General features: G+C 35.1%; 1 protein-coding gene across 3 annotated transcripts; it reads left to right on the top strand.

The window, feature by feature from the left end:
* The first annotated feature begins 340 nt into the window (after positions 1 to 340).
* epn1b (epsin 1b) lies at positions 341 to 19,827 on the top strand. 3 transcript variants are annotated; one of them, XM_073931205.1, is made up of 11 exons: positions 422 to 486; positions 1,093 to 1,211; positions 1,949 to 2,038; positions 2,870 to 3,025; positions 7,454 to 7,582; positions 7,682 to 7,802; positions 9,278 to 9,444; positions 12,375 to 12,957; positions 13,206 to 13,331; positions 15,867 to 16,016; positions 16,299 to 19,827. In XM_073931205.1, the coding sequence occupies exons 3-11, from the start codon at positions 1,970 to 1,972 to the stop codon at positions 16,715 to 16,717; spliced, it is 1,920 nt and encodes a 639-aa protein (XP_073787306.1). In that variant the 5' UTR covers positions 422 to 486; positions 1,093 to 1,211; positions 1,949 to 1,969; the 3' UTR covers positions 16,718 to 19,827. The 3 variants fall into 3 exon arrangements, with proteins under 3 accessions (NP_001122248.1, XP_073787306.1, XP_073787307.1); NM_001128776.1 differs by having other exon boundaries at positions 341 to 486; positions 15,867 to 16,760; XM_073931206.1 differs by lacking the exon at positions 2,870 to 3,025.
* Positions 19,828 to 20,821: the final 994 nt, after the last annotated feature.

The following is a 20,821-nucleotide window of genomic DNA, read 5'->3' as shown; positions in this document are numbered from 1 at the left end:
CTTGAGAATCACGCATCACGCGTCATCAGATCTCCGGGTGAATGGATCGACTCATTGTTATGGAAATCGGGATTAGTGCACGCGCAAGCATGAAGTATGGATCGGCGGATTTGTCATTTTCTGTTCGCATCCCCTTGGCTTTTTTTTTTTTTTTTTGCAAACCGGGTGACTCATGTTTAACATTCTCGAAATCAGGATAATTTGTTATTATTTTGATAGGCTTTCATTAAAAAAGGAACTAAAACAAAAACTGGGTTTGTTTACCCTTGTGGGTTTTAGCGTAAGACATATAGCCACGCCTGATCATTAATATTCACATTCCAGCGGATTAGTGGTTGCATACAGCCCCTCCCACCTCATGAATAATTCAGCGGGGTGGCTTCCGCTGCGTTCGTTTTTTGACAGGTAGCCGTAAAACGGAAGCGGAAATTTCCGCTAGGCTCTGGAAAAGCCTCTCATCTTCTCTCCCGTCCATTCTCCAAAAAGGTTGGTATAGTAATATAAATATACAGTTATATATTATCTTCATCAATCAGACATTTTGTCGCCGAGCTGACGTAAGAAGCGATGCTCTATATATATATATCTGTGGCTAAGGCGCAGTGTATATTCATGTATTATTATTCTCGTGTTTTTAAGGCGATGGCTTTCATTCAGCAAACCAATATGAGCTTCTGCAGGTGTCAGATTGCAGTCAGGGCACGATCAGACCTGTGTGATGCGACAGTCTCGCTTTTTTATTGAATATGACTATCATTTAATTTGTGTTATCATCATCATCATCAACATCATGTGATGCCATCAAGCACACGTTATCTTTGTGTTTATGCATCAATGATGAGATGTCTGCCAGCTTCAGAAATCAGCCATCATTTGGATCATAATGTAAATGGCAGATTGATTTGCTGATGGAAATAGCTTAAGTATTGTTTTGATGGCAGTGTGATGTTGATTCAGAGGATGTTTATATTACAAATCAATAGTATTACATTTTACAAAAATGTTGTATATTTCAGAATTCCAATAGAAATACCTTTACCCCATGTTTTTTTTTTTTTTTAATGTAACTGTTTCATCAAAATCTTGTTTCAGATTTCCCCCCACATTTATGATTTATATGCCATAAAGTTGCCATAGAGTTGCTCATGGACTGAAGTGCTGGTCAATTGAGAAATTCAGTGAACAGTCATTCCAACATCTTTTAATAGCAGGTAAGTTGAGGAAAATGTTATTATAAGTATAAGATATAAGATATATATTATATGTGTTATTACTATTATTGTATATGTGTTGTTGTTAATAATTGATCAATAATAAGTTTGTCTTATGCTTTGTTTAGGGTTATTGTAGTTAAGTAAAACCATAAAAAGTTTTATTCTAAATAAAATATCAATTCCATTTCAGCTTTATTGTGAAGGCAACATTTGTCTTTGCATTTAGTTCATTAAAGAACATAGAACTACTAAAAATAAATTAACATGACAATACAAGCTATGTAGACACTTTAAAAAGCTTGCAACAATTGCAAAACAACAAAATCGTGAAATCTTAAACGAAAATAAATTGAATATGTGAAAATATTAACTGCATGTGAATAAACAAAATGTAAATAGAAAAAAAATCATAATTGATAGCATATCTAGTAATGATTAGTATTTATCATAGTATCATAATGGATATATATATATATATATATATATATATATATATATATATATATATATATATATATATATATATTCTATTATGAAATGGCCAATAGCAAAACCATTAACGCAAAATTATAAAGACACTGTTTTCTTATCCCCAAAGATATAAAAGAATATTTTTGAGCAATTGTATTGATCCATGCACTGTAATTGCAACGATTAGCAATAATCAACCAACTTTTATAAGTTATGTAATTTAAGTTTTTTGTATTTTATAAAATTTTGTTATTCTTGAACAGGTCTAGGACAAAACTGCCATCATGACTCACTCAATGCTGCGACGACAACTGAAAAACCTCGTTCAGAACTTCTCTGAAGCAGAGGTCAAGGTGAGTTTCACTTATCTCTTCAAAGCTCAGTTGTCGCACTCTTCAAACCCTTCAACACTTTCAAATCTTCACAAAGAGGTTTCTGAATTACATGTGTGTATGTATACGTATACAATAGTTATATACAAAGCTTTAACCCCAACTAGTATAGAAAAATGTATGATAAACACAGTGTAGTTCATATTGAATTGTGGAACCCACCTAAATTTTGATCTATGAAAATCTTTTTTAAAGTTAAAAACCGTGGAATCAACTGATATTGTTTATTTTTGACAATACAAGTTAAAGATCGTTGCATTGTTGGATACAATTTCCTTTGTTTTATGTTGCAAATATTGTGAGAAACAGTTCTTAATCCATTTTTTTATTCATAAATATTGTGGAGAAATGGTTGTATGTAATATTGAATATGGCGTTGCTTTCCAGTGCAGATGACTTTGTTTTGACAATAAATTAGGGTATGTTCTTGGTAAAATTGGAATAAATATACAGTATTAAAAATACAAAAGAATAGCACAGATGTCAGCACAACTATGACAATAACAACACGCATAAATGATGTTTTATTGCAGGTTTTTCTGATTTGTTTACATTTTAATTGTGAATTTTAAAAATATTCAGCCAATCAAAACACATATTGAGTTCAAGCGTTTAAACCGGCTAATAACAAAACTGCAGGATGCAAATAAAACAGAATAAAACATTTAGCAGAATAAAAAGGCATGTTGTTGTTGTGGATACTGCTACAATGATTATAGATGACCTCTGTTGGTGCTACCAGTACTTTACTGCTCAGAGATTTACATCGTATGTTTTACATATGTTGTGTAGGTTCGAGAAGCGACCTCTAATGACCCCTGGGGGCCTTCCAGCTCTCAGATGTCCGACATCTCGGACTTGACCTATAATGTGGTGGCCTGCAATGAGATTTTGGCCATGCTATGGAAACGTCTCAATGATGACAAGAACTGGAGGCATGTGTACAAGGTGAGGGAAGTATAGAGAACTGAAGAAAACGGTCGTCGGGTTTAGGGAACCAGATTCGAAGCTTGCTTGCCTACTCAGACTGATTGAATATTTATAGCAAGTGATCGTTTTTGTGATCCGGTTACCTGATCGGTGGCTGAGTCTCTCCTGTCAGCAGGACCGTCGCTGCTGCTGCTGCAGTGTTTGAGCTTGTGCAGGCTGGATTTTCCATTCAGCTTTAATGCCATGGTGTTTCATGCTCTGATGTTTACCTATGGCTTTGTGTACTGTTGAGAGAGCAAGAGAGAGAGATGCAAAAAGAGAGATTAAGTTTTTAAGCAGTGTTTGCTATTGAAACATCACATAGGAATAGTGTATTTAATTTAGTAGTAGTAGTAGTAGTAATGGTAGTGGAAGTATTTAGCTTTTTTGCTATTATTATTACTATTAATATAGTAAAACGTTTTTCCCAAAAACATTGCAAAAGAAATAACTTTATTCTTGGTTGCAATAGCAATATCTTTATTTTGAAACCTTTTGCACAAAGCCAGTTTTGTTTTTACCCTGGTAATTTTGTGTTTGGTTTGAGCAAACGCTGAGTTTTTGGGCTCAAGAAGGTGGGTTAGTTTTAATTGGATTTTGTTGTCAAGGTAGCTAACACTACACCTAACCAGAGCAAGTTTTATTCTGAGCTATTTGGAGATTGCAAATCCAAACTAGACCAATCAGGTGTGAAAAAAGTTGCATGTGCAGGGGAGTAAGTATTAAACACGTCATGTTTTTTTTCGTGGGAATGATATTTTTAAAGGAGCTTTTGACATGGAATTGAACCATATTTTGGTAAAAACCCAAACAATACAAAGAAAAAATAAAGCAAAATAAATCTGAAAAAAGTTATGTGTAATAACAATGGAATGGCACAAGGAGAAAGTATTAACTACTGAAATGTATTTAATATTTCATATAAAATGATTTTTTGGTGATGGCAGCTTAAAGATGCCTCTCATATGGAGAATGGAGTCACATGAATTGCTCAGGTTTTAGTTTTTCACAGACTTCAACATAGTGTAAAATCTTGATGGTTCTATGGGTCTCGTCTTTCAAATCTGATCTTTATTTTGGATTTTCTATTGGATTCAAGTCAGGGGATTAGCTGGGCCATTCTACAGCTTGATTTTCTTTCTCTGAAAGCATTTAATAGTTTCTTTTGCTGTGTTTTGGATCATTGTCTTGCTGAAATGTCCACTCTGGTTTCATCTTCATCATCCTGCTAATGTGGATGTTAGACCTAAGCAGCTAGTATTAATTTACAATGACGAGGAGCAGAGGGTTGCTGAATACCTACTGAGAGATTTCAGCTGCTGTCTGGGCTTTCACCCTGCTTTCTTCATGTGTTCAATTATTTTTTCCCTGTGTCATTTCATTTTATTACACATAACTTCATTTGTAATCTAATTAGATTTGTTTATTTTGCATATATGGATTTCTTTGGTTGTTACCAACATCTGGTGAAAAAATTAACTCAACAGCAGCTTTAGAAATATGCTTTCTGAGAAAAATGGTGACGTGTTCAATTCTTATTTGCCCTACTGTATATCCAATGCAAATTAAAGCCTTTTAATCAAAATTTAATTTGTGGCTAAGTTTTATTTTATATGAATTATAAAATAGTTCAAATAGTTTTGATTTTTTCAATTAACAATGGTTATATAAGACATTATCACATAAATGTAAATGTATTTTAATATCGGAAGTTTTTAACATGAGCTGTTGGTGAACCTACATTATTAAAATCAGTTGATTAGATTAGCATTTATATAATTATATTATCTTTAATTTGCCTTCTCAAATTTTTGCTGCAAAAGCTTTATATTAAGCGGTGTGAAACAACTGAACCTGATCTTAACTAGGTTGGATTTGTTTGATTTTTGTCGACCAGAAACTTACTTTGTTTGTTAAACTCGTTTTTGTATAACTGGCCTTTGGAGCATGTTCAACTCCAAAATAGAAAACAAATACAATGTAAGTTTATAATGGAATTAAGTGTGAAAGGGCTTCACTATGATACGATGTAAATGATATTGTACAGTAGGTGCAGCCTTTGATTAATTGGTTTATTTTAAAACTCCATTTCAGTTATAAATGTAAATTAATTTGAAAGGTTTAACTTTCTAATATGGTAACCACCCTTAATCAGAATTAATTCAGTAAATAAATTCTGAAATATATAAATAAACTGTTAGATGCATAAATATATGTGTATAGTTAAAAAAAAAAAAAGATGCATACATGTATTTATTTGTAAATTTCATTTGCTGGGTTTTTGCACATCACTCATCAATAGTAGAGAACAAAACTTTTTAATGTTTTTTTTAATGTAGTTTAGGCCACTTCATTCATTCATTAATTTTTCTTCAGATGAATCCCTTATTTATCGAGGGTTGACACAGTGGAGTGAACCACCAACTATTCTGTAATATGTTTTACGCAATGGATGCTCTTCCAACTTTTCCAGAGGGTTGCAGCTGGAAGGGCTTCCGCTGCCTAAAACTTATGCTGGATAAGTTGCCGATTCATTCCGCTGTGGTGACTGCAGATAAATAAAGGGACTAAGCCAAAAAGATAATGAATGAATGAATCCCCTACCAACTGCAACCCAGAAATGAGAAAGTTTAGGCAACTTTTTTTTTTCTTTTTTTTTTTCTTGAGAAGCCATAGCTGATCATGGTATAATTTAAAGACTACTGTTAAGACTTGCAGATCAAGTTAACATTGACTAGAGCCCTATTTGGATGTCAGTTATTTTTCTTAAAGACATCAGTAAAAGAAAGATCTTCATAGCTCTTCAGTGATTAAAATAGTAGTTCACCCAAAAATGAAAATTTTGTTATTAATTACTCCGCCTCATGTCATTCCAAACCCCTGAGACCTTCGATCTTTAGAACACAAATGAAGCTATTTTATGGAGCTAATAATATGCCAAAACAATCTGTATTTAAATTGTGTTCATTTGAATCATCGACAATTGCTATAGAATATTGTAACAAATAGCATCTTATATAATTTGATAAATAAGTGTGTGCATGCAAATATGTACTTTACCAGAGTTGTAAAATGCTGGAAAAAGCTTGAAAATCCCTTAAATGTGACTTTGGTAAAGGTGTAAGATCCCTGTGTATGCTGAAACAACCTATAAGAGGTTACAGTATAGGTCTGAATCAGCTCTTTATCCCTCAAAACACCAAAAAACGTAAATAAAAATGCCAATGATATGTAATTGAATGTATTAAATGAATTTGGTTCACTGAAGCATGTATATATTTATTACACTAACTACTGAAAATAGTTGAGCCCCAATAGCCAGTTTGCAGTAGAATAGTGTCCTCCTGAGCCTAACATACACCAGTAAACTCACGCAGCTCTGTGATTGGCCAAAATGCTTAGTTTGACTTTTTGGTGATCGTCTACTCTTCCCATCTTGAAAATTTGACTGAATGTCTGCAGTCTGTGAATTCAGAACACAAAAAAATCAGAAGGTTGAAACTGCGTACAGAAAAAAATTCAGCCTTGAAAAGTTCAGTTGTCTTACATTTCAGATGTTCAATATTCAATTTCTGATTTCAAATAAAGACATTTTTAACGGCAGATAAAATTCCGATTTATTAAATTACAATTGTCAATAATTCAAATTCAGATTGTTTTGCCATTATATTAGCTCCATACTATGTAAGATGTAATCTTACTTAGCTATATTTACAACATCCTGAGATATTCAAAGTCCAGAAAATTAAACAAAAACCTTGTCAAAACATTCCATGTGACTTCAGTGGTTCATCTGTAATCCTATTCAATACAGTTCACGTTTATTTCTATAGCGCTGTTACAATGTAGATTGTGTCAAAGCAGCTAAAACATTTTTAGTTTTAGGACATTGAAACTGTGTCAGTTCAGTTTTCTGAGTTGAAGTTCAGTTTAATTCAGTTCAGTGTGGTTTAATTTTCACTGCTCAAAGTCGAAAACACTGAAGAGCAAATCCATCGATGCGCAGCTCCACAAATTAAGCAAGCCAGTGGTGATAGTGGTGAGGAACAAACTTCACCAATTGACGTAAGTGAAGGAAAAAAAACTTGAGATAAACCAGGCTCAGTTGGGTAAAATTCCTCCTCTGGCCAAACTTCTTGTGCAAAGCTGCAGTCTAGGTGTCGGGGCTGGAGAACGCTGGACATCGTGGAGAACTGCAGGGTTGAGTAGGTCACCGGCGTGTGTTCAGCCTGGCCCACAGGATCAATGCAGAGACTTGTCTGTCACTGTGGCCTTTTTAGGAATCAGTCTCGCGCTCTACGCTCCTTCATGATCACAACAGCATCAGCTCAGAATACGGCCTGGTCCGGGATTATGGATACCATTCAAAAGACTGATTTCTTTTCTTTCATTTGGGTTCTTCAACAGGCTTTAACTCTACTTGAGTATCTGTTGAAAACAGGCTCCGACCGAGTCCCTCAGCAGAGTGTGGAGAACATCCACATTATCAAAGCTTTATCTGAGTATCGCTTCACAGACAAGGATGGAAAAGACCAGGTACTGAAAAATATTCAATTCTTCCACATTCTCTTACACTCTTGACGGTTATATGAAAGGTCTGAAACCTGATCATTAATAAATTTGCTCTTTTTGTAGGGGGTGAATGTAAGAGAGAAGGCTAAGATAGTAATGGTGCTGATCGAGGATGAGGAGAAGCGGAAAGAAGAGAGAGATTTTGCTATGAAGACAAAAGACAAGCTGACGAAGGCTCCCAATGGTAAGACTCATAACAACACTACACTGACAAAAATGCTGGGTTCCACACAACTCCTTCATGTTGTCCCAACACAAATCGATTAAGTTAACTGTTTTTTCAAATTTAAATGGATCGAACATAAAACAAGTTGTCCCCAAAAAATTCAAGAATTATTTCATTTCAGCTCATTTTAAATGAGTAGTTTGAACAAGCTGCAGAACTCTTTTGTTTTTAAGTGTTTTACTATTTACATTTTTGTTTTACACAGAAGGTAAATCGCATAATAATGAACTTCCTCAAGATATGGATGATTTATAAATGCAAAAAACTGGAAGCATTAAAAGTGCCCTAGAAGATGTCCAAAATCTTTACACGCATTGACCCAGGGACTGTTTAGATGCATGTCACAGATGATAAGATGACGGATGTTTTCTCTATGATGACCGTAATGGTCTTAAACACCCTGCAGGCACAAGATGTTAACCTGCCATTATATTGACGTTGTGCCCTAACGTCATGAGGACACTGCTGTTTTTTTGGAAATGAATTAGTCTAGTATTGGGATTAGTTTATTAATGCATAGGACAAAGTTGAAATCATCAAAAATTCCTTCAACGTCAGAACTCAATGTCAGGCCAACGTCAATGTCCAACGGCCAACCTAAAACCAACGAAACACCAATGTCTGCTGTCAGCTTTCAATGATGTTACAGCTTGACGTTGTGTGGACGTTACCACTATGACGTCTATCAGATGTTAGACTTTGGTTGTCGTACCTGAGGAATAAATGTCAGTATTTGGCGTCAATATGATGTAGTGGTCACCAAACTTGTTCCTGGAGGGCCGGTGTCTTGCAGATTTTAGCTCCAACCCTAATCAAACACATCTGAACAAGCTAATCAAGGTCTTACTCGGTATATTTGAAACACCCAGACAGGTGTGTTGAGGCAAGTTGGAGCTAAACCCTGCAGGGACACCGGCCCTCCAGGATCGAGATTGGTGACCCCTGGTTTAAGATGTTGGCTCAACATTGGTAGAATTTTTCATGTATTTTAACGTTTGTTCTGCTCACCAATGCTTAATTTATTTGATCAAAAACGTTTTTACAAGTTATAGCATTATCTTTAATGGACAATTAGTCATTTATTTTCTAATATGATTATTGTCCCAAAACAGTTATTATATATTTATTTATTTATTTATTTATTTATTTATTTATTTATTTATTTATTTTTATTATTATTATTATTACAGTTGAGATCTTTTGTGCTGTTTAATATTTTTGTAAAGATCTGAACAATTTTAGATGGTAAATAAAAAGTTTAAAAGATTTATTTGTATTTTTTTGGTCTTTAAAAGAAGTATAAGCTTATTTAAGTCTTTTCTGGCAACTTAATTCATCCTTGCAGAGCAAAAGTATTTCTCACCTAAAACATTACAGTAATGGCCTTTTTTATTATTAATTTTCCATCTCTGATGTTTCCTGTTTCATCTCAGTATCCTCTGCTACGGTACCAGAGAAGGAAAAGCCAGAGATCCCACCTTATACAGGGCTGCCCTCCCTGGACAACATACCTTCAGTGGCAGACCTGGCCGCTGAGATGGCCAGGAAAAAAGAAGAACAGAAACGCCTGGAGGCGGAGAGGAAAGAAGCAGAGAGACGGGTGAGATCAACTGCTCAGAGAAACTATTCAGTATTTGTTTAAAGTTTACTGACTTGATTCGATTCTGATTCACATGATCTTGATGCAATTCACAATTTCGATTCAGTGTGTGCAGATTAAATACATGTGCTGTTGAACGTTTTAAAAGTCGGTGAACACTTTGGGCTCTATTTTTATCCACTTTGATGTATGTGTGGCGTCAGAAAGTTTAACCTGGTGCCATTAAATCAATTTGCTGTGTCTTTAATTTAATGTAATCACAAAAAACCTTCCGCAAAAAAATAAATCAAAAGGCTGATTGCCTAAATTTTTTTAATGTAACTTATAACTACTTTTTTTCTGTAGGTTATGGATGAAATATAGGCATTTTAGTAGTTTAATAAAATGAATTTGATTTTTGAAAATTACCAAAGATTCCTGATCATTGTCCTGCGACCCCACTCGCCCCCCAATGTGGTCCAGACCACCACTTTGGAAACCACTGCCCTACAGTAAAGTAATATCAAAATTACTATAAATTTAGCTGCAGAAAGAATCGTCTCAGTTTTGGGGGTTCTTTATGGGGTTTATGTTAATTAGTTCAATTTTAATATTAGATTAATGAATTATGAGATGAATAAATAGCACCTCATTGTACCAACTTATGTTATAAAACACTTTACTAATTGTTTACAGTTGTAATTCACACAAAGCATCATGGGGCGCAAAAAAGGCTGGATTTCAAAATTGGTGAGTGTAAATGATGCTTGGTGTATGTCATACACTGTAAAAAATAATACCCTATATCTACCCAATAAAATTGAAGAGCAATATTATTAATTAAATTCAACAATTATGGGTTAAGTTAAAATTAGTTTAATTATCTTATTTAAAATTAGTCATTTAAAATAAGTAACTGCAAACAGTACTTAAAAAATTAGCTAATTTTAACCAGTTATTGATTTAATTATTGATCGGTGTAACAGAAAATGACTGTGAATTTGAACATTTAATCAAGTTGGATTTAATCAATATTTTCTTTTTTTAGATAACACATAAATTCTTATAATTAAATTGATTAGATTTTATTACAGACATTTTAAAGTAATTTCAAAGCGAAAAAAATGGCCTAAAAACAGGAAATTATTATTTTATTAAATGAGGTGTACATATTAAATTTAATGAAATATACAAGGTCACAGAATGACTTTTTACAGTGTAACTGTTTTGAAATGCTTTTGAAATTAATCCTGTTCAATGTTTCTCCACTGGAGGGCGATCTGTGTAATATAAAAGCCATGTGAATCACTCCCCTTCATCACAATTCACAGCTTTTGAGATTCAACATCGAATCTTTTTACTCTTAAAAATATACAATTTATTTATAGACATATTTATTGATCAAATGTTTCCTTCATTTGAGCAACTTCAAAGTAAACACAATTTACCTCTGTCCAGTTTTTAAAAATATTTACAGGTACGAAACTTTGTGAAACAAAACAACCCACTGTAACCTAATTCCCCGAATCAGTCATCTATGGAAACGATAATTTTGCGTGACCCTAATAAAAAGGGGGGTATTTCATATATATATGGAATGCTCTTCCAATTAACAAACACAGCAACTTTAGAATACCTAAGATCCTCCTGGGAGGCAAATTTAGGTGTTGAAATCACCAACGAGCAATAGGAATAATCCCTTAAACTAATCCACAGATCATCGGTATGCGCCAGGCATGGCCTCATGCAATTTGAAGTAATACATCATTTACATAGGTCCAAACAAAAACTTAATAAGATATTTCCAGAAGTGGACCCTGCATGTAATGGGTATGGGCTATAACCGGCAGCACTGGCTCATATGTTTTGGAGCTGCCCATAATTATCATGGTACTGAGAAAAAATATTTCTAACATTCTCAAAAACAGGTCATAAGCCGATACATCCATATCCCTGTATAGCAGTTCTAGGCGTTAATGATTTCGAGATAGCTAAAAACAATACTGGACAAACTATAGTTCCATTTGTCTGTCTACTAGCACAAAGGTTAATATTATTAAACTGGAAACAGAAAGAAGCTCATACATATATACATCTGATGAGGGATGTAATGAAGCAAATGGAACTGGAGAAAATCTGATTCTACCTAAAAAGACAAATTCTATAAAATCTAGCAACCTTGCATGGCTTACTTTAAAGACATAAATTCGACAGGAAAAAGTCAAATTGAAGAGGATTAGACCAATTTAGTTGAAAACAGAAGATTATTATTATTTTATTTAAACTTTTTAAAATTATTATTTATTATTGTATTTATTTTTGTGTTCTTTTTGTAATTTTAATTTAATTCTATTATAATTATTGTTTTTCTATTTTATTTATTTATTTTTTATAATATTAATCTATTATCACGATATTTATATATGGATTGTTTGTATATTGCATGCTTTATTGTCAATTGTGCAAAAACAACAAAAAGCACAACAACTTACAAACAACTTTGGTCTAACATTTACACCACAATTGACAATAAAGCATGCAATATACAAACAATCCAGATATAAATATAGAGATAATAGATTAATATTATAAAAAATAAATAAATAAAATAGAAAAATAATAATTATATTAGAATAAAATTTAAATTACAAAAAGAACACAAAAATAAATACAATAATAAATAATAATGATAAAAAGTTTAAATAAAATAATAATAATCTTCTGTTTTAAACTTATTAGGTCTAATCCTCTTCAATTTGACTTTTTCCTGTCGAATTTATGTCTTTAAAGTAAGCCATGCAAGGTTGTAATAATATATATAAATAATAATATATATATATACACACACACACACACACACACACACACACAATTTATTCAAAGTTAGAGTGATATTATGTTGAGTGTAACATTATATTCATGACTGACTGAATGAATATTTCTGCACTCAGGCGAAGGAAGGAGACACGGAGCCAGATCTCTGGGAAAAAGGAGCGACAGCACAGCCTCCGTCTGGCTCGGACCCCTGGGGAGCCCCGTCTGAACCATCCAACGAATCTGCTACCAACGACCCGTGGGGGGCTCCGTCCGGCGAGGCGAAGAAATCCAGCCCGGGTACCAATGACCCTTGGGGAGGATCAGCTGATGGGACAAACGGATCCGCACCCCCATCCAATGATCCATGGGGAGAATCTGCCGATAACGATTCTTCACCCGTCTCCAATGATCCTTGGGGGGAATCTACAAATGCAGAGAAGAGTTCTCCACCTGCCGCCGGCGACCCATGGGGTGACTCTGCTGGAGTACCAGAGGAAAAAGCCCCAGTGAAAAATGACCCATGGGGGGCTTCAGCTGAATCGCCGAAAGACTCTGACGGGAAAACAGCTGATCCTTGGGGGGCACCATCAGAGAGTGTAAAGGATTCAGCACCGGCGGCCTCTGACCCCTGGGGGGCGCCGCTGGAGGCATCATCCGCCACGTCTGATCCGTTTGGCGATGCTTCAAAAGCAGATAATGACCCTTGGGGAACAGCAGGTGAGAATTAGACTGGATTGAAGGAAAAAGGCAGGTGCAGTACATCACATTGTCCAGTAATAATGAGCTTTTACTGTCTAGTCTGGGGAATTAATGCCAAATTTAGCAAAGTTTTGGCTTGTTGTCATTGAGTAGCTTCTGTAGTATTTATGAATGGTACAGTTTAAGACTAAAATCATAAATGATTTTAGGAAAATACTCTTACAAGTTCACTTTTCCAAACTAATGCTTGTGTATTTTACTCTCAGCATCTTCTCCTCCCACTGCGAATGACCCCTGGGGAGCCCCATCAGCACCAGCCGATGCCATGACCAATAATGACCCTTTTGGAGATGGAGGGAAATCAGACCCTTGGGGGGTTTCCTCTGAGAACGGTATTTAAATGGATCACATTTCTTTTTCCATTTATTTCTGCAGTCTCTGATCTTATTTTACATGGTTACTTTTTAACTAGTCTTAGCCTCCACACATTAGTTTACAAACCAAATGATATAAATTACAGGCAAACAATAACAACCACTGAGCCACAGTGTCACCCCAAGAAACCATTTACTAATACTATTTATTTTTATTTTTATTTTTACGACTGTAGTAAAACCGATCTGAAATCATGTAAAACCAACAAAACCTGTTGTCTGATTCGCCACTGGGAGCTGTTTTTGAGTGAACTCAGGATCCACGTGGATTTTATGGTATTACACATCGCCCCCTAGTGGTGAACCATTCAATTTGTAATAGATTTCAAAACAGTTATGGCATAGTGAAGCCCTGTTTACTGAAGTCACATGACCTTGCTTATTTTTATTCACACTCAAATCCACTGATTTGAAACAAAAGTTTTGTCAAGGTTTTGAAGCTTCACAATGCAGTGCTTCAACAACAGCCATTACTACTTCACAGCATCCTCATGATGTATATTGTCCTTCAGCCTAGCCCTGGTAAGTGCAAGAGATGTTTAAGGTCGAATGAAATTTAAATAGAAGTTTGTTTCAGGGCGTATTCATAAGCTAGTGTGCTAAATTTGCATTTAGAAAATATAAAAAAATATATAAACACTCAAAGCTTGTATTTTTTTTTACTTCCGCCTAAATGAACTAATAATTATTTTCATGTCACCTCATACTTCAGTTTTTCAATAATTATTGACCAATCAAATGCTGTCTATATCTGACATGCCCCGCCCCTTTAAGATGCTTTGCATTTGCTTTTCATTAAATGCGCATGAGCTCAACCGCTCTCACTGGCAAAGCTGTGATTAAAAACTAAATGCTATTGGCTGCTTTTTAAATAGGGGAGGGGCTACTCTATGTCCCAACCTCTCTTTATTTATTGGTTGAGATTACGTGAAATATCGAATTAAAAAATGCACATTTCAAAGCACTTCAAATAGGGTTGGGTACTGAAACCCGGTGCCATTATGGGTCACCGGGTCATAATGTAACCGGTATGCACCGGACTGAATCAGCATCTGAATTTCGGTGCCTATTTCCGTTGCCACTAGTGTTGCTACAAGAACGTAAGAAGCATCAAGGGGTGCATCAAAGACACACATAAGTACGCATTGTGTCACACCATCTCTAAATATTTAATTCTAAACAGCTTTGAGGGATACAGACACTGTCAGCGTGCAGTACGGCACATGCGGTGAACGTCTCACTTCATCAACACGCATGATCGCATTCATCTAATCTGCTTAATCTAAGCATTCTTAAGTAATTCTATATTTTACAAGCAAGGATTTTGACACACCAACATGCAGCAGATGCTTTACAAAAGTTGCGTGTAAGGGGGAAACACGTCAAACTTATGGAATTTGAGGGCTCATGGAATCAACTTAAAGGTGAGAAATGGACAGTCTTTGAAAGCTTGTTACATCATCTGGCATTTTCAGTGAGTATGTTTACATGGACACCAATACTCTGATTTTAGTATGATTAGGACAATACTTAGATAAAGACTCTAGTCTACCATGTAAACAGTGATTTTTGATTACCTTAAAGGCAAGGCAAGGCAAGTTTATTTATATAGCACATTTCATACACAATGGCAATTCAAAGTGCTTTACATAAACAAGAATAAAAGAAACAAGAAAAATAAAAATAAAAACAAATAATAAAAATGAACAAAACATAAAAACAGGTAAAATGTGATATAAAAGAATGAAGAAGAAGAGAAAAACATGATAGTGCAATCTGTCGGAAGCAGCACAGTGCTCATTTAGTAAAGGCACAGCTAAACAGATGTGTTTTCAGTCTTGATTTGAATGTGCCTAATGTTGGAGCACATCTGATCATTTCTGGAAGCAAGCTTTTAAAGGACCACAGCCGCAATGACCTTAATGGATCTATTTGAAATAACATGTAACTGGAAATCATGAATGTAACATTTAAAAAGCAGCTCATGTAAACACCTTAATCTTATTATTGTCTTATTCAGATTAAGGCAAATCATTCGATCACTGATTTCCATGTAAAAGTAGTTATAAGCCCCAACCCAGAAAAAAAGTGTACCCTGATTTTGATGACAGCTTTTTCACAGTTTAGTGATAAGCTTATGTAATGTGTAATAGCATAATGCTAAGCTTGCATTCATGCTAACAAACAAATGATCAAAAGAAATATATTAACGCAATTCAAATATATAAAATGTGAATTGATGTTTACTTTAAATTTATAATTACAATAACAAAAACAAAACTGTTCAATAATAATGATTAAAAAAACATTTCGTCAAATAATTTTGTGGTTAAAAGTATTGGTTTAGGCACTGTTTTGGCACAGGTACTGTTTTAAAAGTATTGATTTAGCACTGGTTTCAAAATAACCCCAAACGATAATTAACTCTTACTTCAAGGGACCTTTATGTTTTTTTGCTATCACTAATAATAGTTTATTTCTTTCTATCCCTAGGTAACAACGCAACAAAACCTGCTGAAGAGACTAAAAAGTCCTCCTTCCTCGGAGACGGTGCTTCATTGGTGGACTTGGACTCTCTTATGTCAGTCAAGCCCAAACCCAAACAGCCTCCTCTCAGCGCCATCCCAACCCAAAAAGCCCCTGGTAAGGAGGGCTGAAAAAAGAGAAAGAGAGAGAGAGAAACATTGACAATAAGAGCGACTTGAGAAAGAGAGAGAGAGAAGTACTGTATAGTACATGTTTATTTTTTGGGTGTTTGTGATGCAGTGTTTTTCAAGCCTAGACTTCATATAGTCATGTGAATCATAACCTGTATGTAGTTGATGTAGATCCTATCTCATCCACCTTTTTCCCTGCTTCTATATGCTATCCACTGCCTTCCATCCATCCCTCCCCCATCATCCCTTTTTGTTTTGCACACTTCAGTTTCATCCTTCCCAGGTTATATGCCAGCCACATGCATGATCCCTCCACTGGGCGCCAATATATCCAGTGCAGGCGCTTCTTCCGCACAGCCTTCAAACTGCAGTTATTTTGGTTTTAACACCATGACATCCAGCTCCGGTGGCCTGTTGCCCATAAACAAAGCTTTCGGGATGCCGGTCATCAATATGGCAACCCAGAATGCAAGTCTCTCAGTGCCTAATATTGGTTTTTCCATGGCTAATCCTCCCATGGCGACTAGCATGCTTCAACCCAGCACTGGTGGCACTTTTATTGGTGAGTTTTCCTCCCTGTCTCTCGCAGGAACGTCTGGTACCCAACAGGCTCCAGTCACACATCAGTCTTCATTGGTTTGGGGCACTGGAACCGGGGTAGCCGGGAAAGGAAATAACATTTTTTGAGTTCTCCATTTTAGTCATCCCTAGCCCATCTCCGTTTTCAACCCCGGTTCATTAGTACTAAATGATTTTGTGTGTGGGTGTGTGAGTGTAAATGTGTGGAAAATGTTGAAATATTATTGAGCAACAATATACTGTAAGTCGTATGTTTTGAGACAAAAAGCATGCATTTCCTGGCCTTTCCAACATAATGGAGTGACTGATGGATTTATTTATTTATTTATTTATTTATTTGTTTGTTTGTTTGTTTGTTTATAATTCTTAGTATATTTTAGAAACCATAAAGATCTCATTCTTGAAGGATTTAGGAAAGATCTGCTGGAGCAATAGAGCAGATTTGGATAAACTACCATTCAAATGTCTGTGGTCTTAAAGATTGATCGATTGGTAGGAAGTTATTTATTGATCAAAGTTACTATAAAGACATGTAAATTTATCTGAGTATGTTGATAACGACCAAAGAAATGCATATTAGGGTTGGGCGATGTTGACCCATTTGGCATCGTACAATGTCTTATGTGAAGCATTGCGATGGGCGATGGCATCGTTGTCGTAGGCGGTGGTGAATTCATTATTTATGAATACTTAATTAATTGACAACGAATTAATTAGTTGTAGCCTACCGTTTCAACTACCTGACCAGCATAGTCTTTGTTTTACTCATTACCAAATTATGAATAAATAAAGATAAGTTACACACAAATTACCACCTGTCAATCACTTTTTCCACAGGAAATTACTAAGTAAAAGCGTGAAAGCGAAAGATTGAAGCAGTGTACTGACACTGCGGATAGATTTAAAAGACCGAAGAGTCGTTAGATAGAGACCAGATTAATTAAATATCATGTTTAACAACTATAGTGAGATCCAATCCAGCGGTACATCCTTGATCAACTGTCCAACATGCACTGCTCAAAGCACCCATGACTGATGGAGCTCAGATGCGCGCATACGCTGCAGCCCATGACACAGTGTGTTTGTGTGTGTGTGTGGTCACGTGATGTGCGTTTTCAGCGGTATAGTGTGGAAAGAGGGCTTTTCAGAAATGCTAGGTGAAACACCAATGTGGATGCGGATCGTTTTCATTCTAACGTATTACTGCAAATGGGTCTTAAGTGTGTATTTTTCGCGAGCGGATTACTGCTGCAACGGGAGCAAGGGCGGAGGAACGCGATGCCGGCATAGCATCGTGAAGTCTATCGACCATTGGCGATAGACGATGACATCGTGTATTGACCCAACCTTAATACATATATGAAAAGCAAACAAATCTAATTAGTTCACAAATGAAGTTATGTCTAACAAAATGAAATGATGCAGGGAAAAAGTATTAAACGCATGAAGAAAGGGATGTGCAGAAAGGCAGTGAAAGCCCAGACAGCTGCTGAAATCTCTCAGTAGTTCTTCAGCAACTCTCTGCCCTTCTTCATTGTAAATCAATACCAGGTGCTTCAGTCTAATACCTACATTAGCAGGATTATGAAGATGGAACTAGAGTGGACATTTCAACAAGACAATGAAACTCTCAAATGCTTTCAGAGAAAGAAAATCAAGCTGTAGAATGGCCCGGCCAATCACCTGACTTAAATCCAATGGAGAATCCAAAATAAAGATCAGATATGATCGACGAGACCCTCAGAGCCATCAAGATATTTACACTTTGTTGAAGTCTGTGAAAAAAAAATCACACCTGAACATTCTCCACATGAGAGTCGTCTTTAAGCTGTCACAGTAAGGATTTTAATTTTGAAAATATGTACTCAAGGAGAAAAGCTGTATTTATATTGTATATTTGGTCAAATAAACCTGTCTTAACGTTAACATTTGAAGAGATCTTTGAAACAACATGAATGATCTTACAACCCAAATCATTTGAAGACTTCAGCTTCCCCTGAACAAAACTGCATGTATATTCCCAAATCTGTATTGTAAAAATAACAGACCCCATCATAACAATTAGTTTGCACAACCAGCATTTGTCTGTATATTGTATCAGAGACAAACATTTCATTAATGGCAAATCAAAACGTGGCTTGTAGTGATACGATGGTTTCAGTGATGCACATTTTTACCCTTTTTTAGTTGGTCATGTGAAGAAGAGGTACGTGGTGTAGTTACAAGTAACTGACCAACATTTTTAACGTTTATGTATGTTGTTTGGTTTGGAGTTGATCTGTTCTGTGACAAGTATCAAATGTCAGAGCGACGCAGCAAGTGACGATCATACACAGTCAGGGGCGGACTGGCCATCTGGCAATTCTGGCAAATGCCAGAAGGGCCGGACCAACTTTTAAATGTGGGCCGATCAGTTTTTTTTTTTTTTTAATAATAATATGTATTGTTTTTAAGTGCAGACAGCTTTTATCTCTTTCTAGATGTGATATTAAGATGATGTTAATAAAAAAAAAAAAAAAAGTAATAATAAATGTTAAGCATTTGGCCCAATCGGCAACTGCCGCCTGGTTTCAAGATGGGCCGACCCAATCCAAAGTTACCTGGACATAATCAAAATCTTGGCAAAAATGTCATATTATTTCACCATCTTAACACCAAAATAAATAGTAAATGTGCGTGTCCGTGGGCGGGGCTGTGGTGGTGTGGTAATGTGGGCTGATGTGGCAACAGTGCCAGGGCTGAATTTTTGTCCCAGTCCGCCCCTGTACACAGTATTTATTGGGCATTGTTAATTTATTGGTGTAAGTTAGCAATATTAGAGGATGGAGGAAGAGAAAAATGTATTCTTGTTTTTCTGTAAGATGATTTATTGAGGTCTTCGTCACTGTTTTCTTTCTGATAAATGTTGTAAGATGTTTAATTTTATTTTTAATCAGAGTTTACTGTTGGATCTAATGTTTTTATTGTATTAATCCTACAGTTTATCTATAGGAAGTGGTTGCTGGAAGACAAGAATCACCATAATTCAATTGCATTGAAAAATGTATGAAGAAAGCATACATTTCCGCATAGGCTATAGTTATACATTCAGTTACAGTTTTATTTTGTATTACAGATTTATTTATTTATTTATTTATTTAACCAGCTATGGTAAACCTGTGGTGTTACCTGTGAAAGTGCACAATTTAAATGAATAAATTCAAGATCATTGAAAAGCACTTCCTTGGTTCTGGTGACTCTTGCATTGTTTATATTTTTAATTGTTCATATCGAGAATGTTAAATTAATTAAATGAATAGTTCACACACAAATGCAATGATGTTCTTAATTACTCACCCTCATGTCTTTCCTGGAGATCTTCTTTTATTTTCGAATCACAAATAAAGTTATTTTAGATTAATTCTGAGAGCTCCCTCATCCTCCACAGACAGCAACTAATGTTCAAATATTGTCCATAAAAGAAATCAAAAACATTGTCAAAAGAATCCACGTGACTTCAGTAGTTCAACTGTAATCATACCAAACTCCAAGAACACTTTTGTGCACCCCAAAAAAATCTGCAAATATGACTATATGTCTTAGAATAATAAAAATAATTGCAATAATATAATTTTCAGAAAAGATGCAAAGAAGTATTATTGGTCACACTTTACAATAAGGTTCATTAGTTAATGTTAATTATGGCATTTATTAACATGAACAAACAGTGAACAATACATTTACTACAGTATTTATTCATGTTAGTTAATGTTAGTTAATGAAAATACAGTAGTTCATTGTTAGTTCATGTAAACTCATGGTGCATTAACTAATGTTAACAAGGATGGACTTGGATGGTAATAATGCATTAATAAATGTTCAATTATGATTAATAAATGCTGTACATGTATTGTTCATGATTAGTTCATGTTAGTAAATGCATTAACTAATGAACCTTATTGTAAAGTGTTACCGTATTATTTTCCTAACCTAATTATTGAATGTGACAAGCAAACTTTTTAAACTTTGTTTTTACAAAATACTATCAGATAAACTAACTTTAAATAAACCTAAAACTTTAAATAACATTGAACATGGAAATGAGTAAGTCTCGAATATTAACAATATCAAGAACTGCTTTATATTAATATGCAAGATTAGTCTATGCCTTGCAGTGTTTACTCAAAACTTTTCTGTAAGGGCTGAAATAATGTCAACCCGAAACTATTCAAA

The sequence above is a fragment of the Danio rerio genome, chromosome 19 (genome assembly GCF_049306965.1).
Source record: "Danio rerio strain Tuebingen ecotype United States chromosome 19, GRCz12tu, whole genome shotgun sequence".
NCBI classification, from domain to species: Eukaryota; Metazoa; Chordata; class Actinopteri; order Cypriniformes; family Danionidae; genus Danio; species Danio rerio.
The sequence above is the reverse complement of the archived record's forward strand: the minus strand, read 5'-3'. Positions and strand labels throughout refer to the sequence as shown.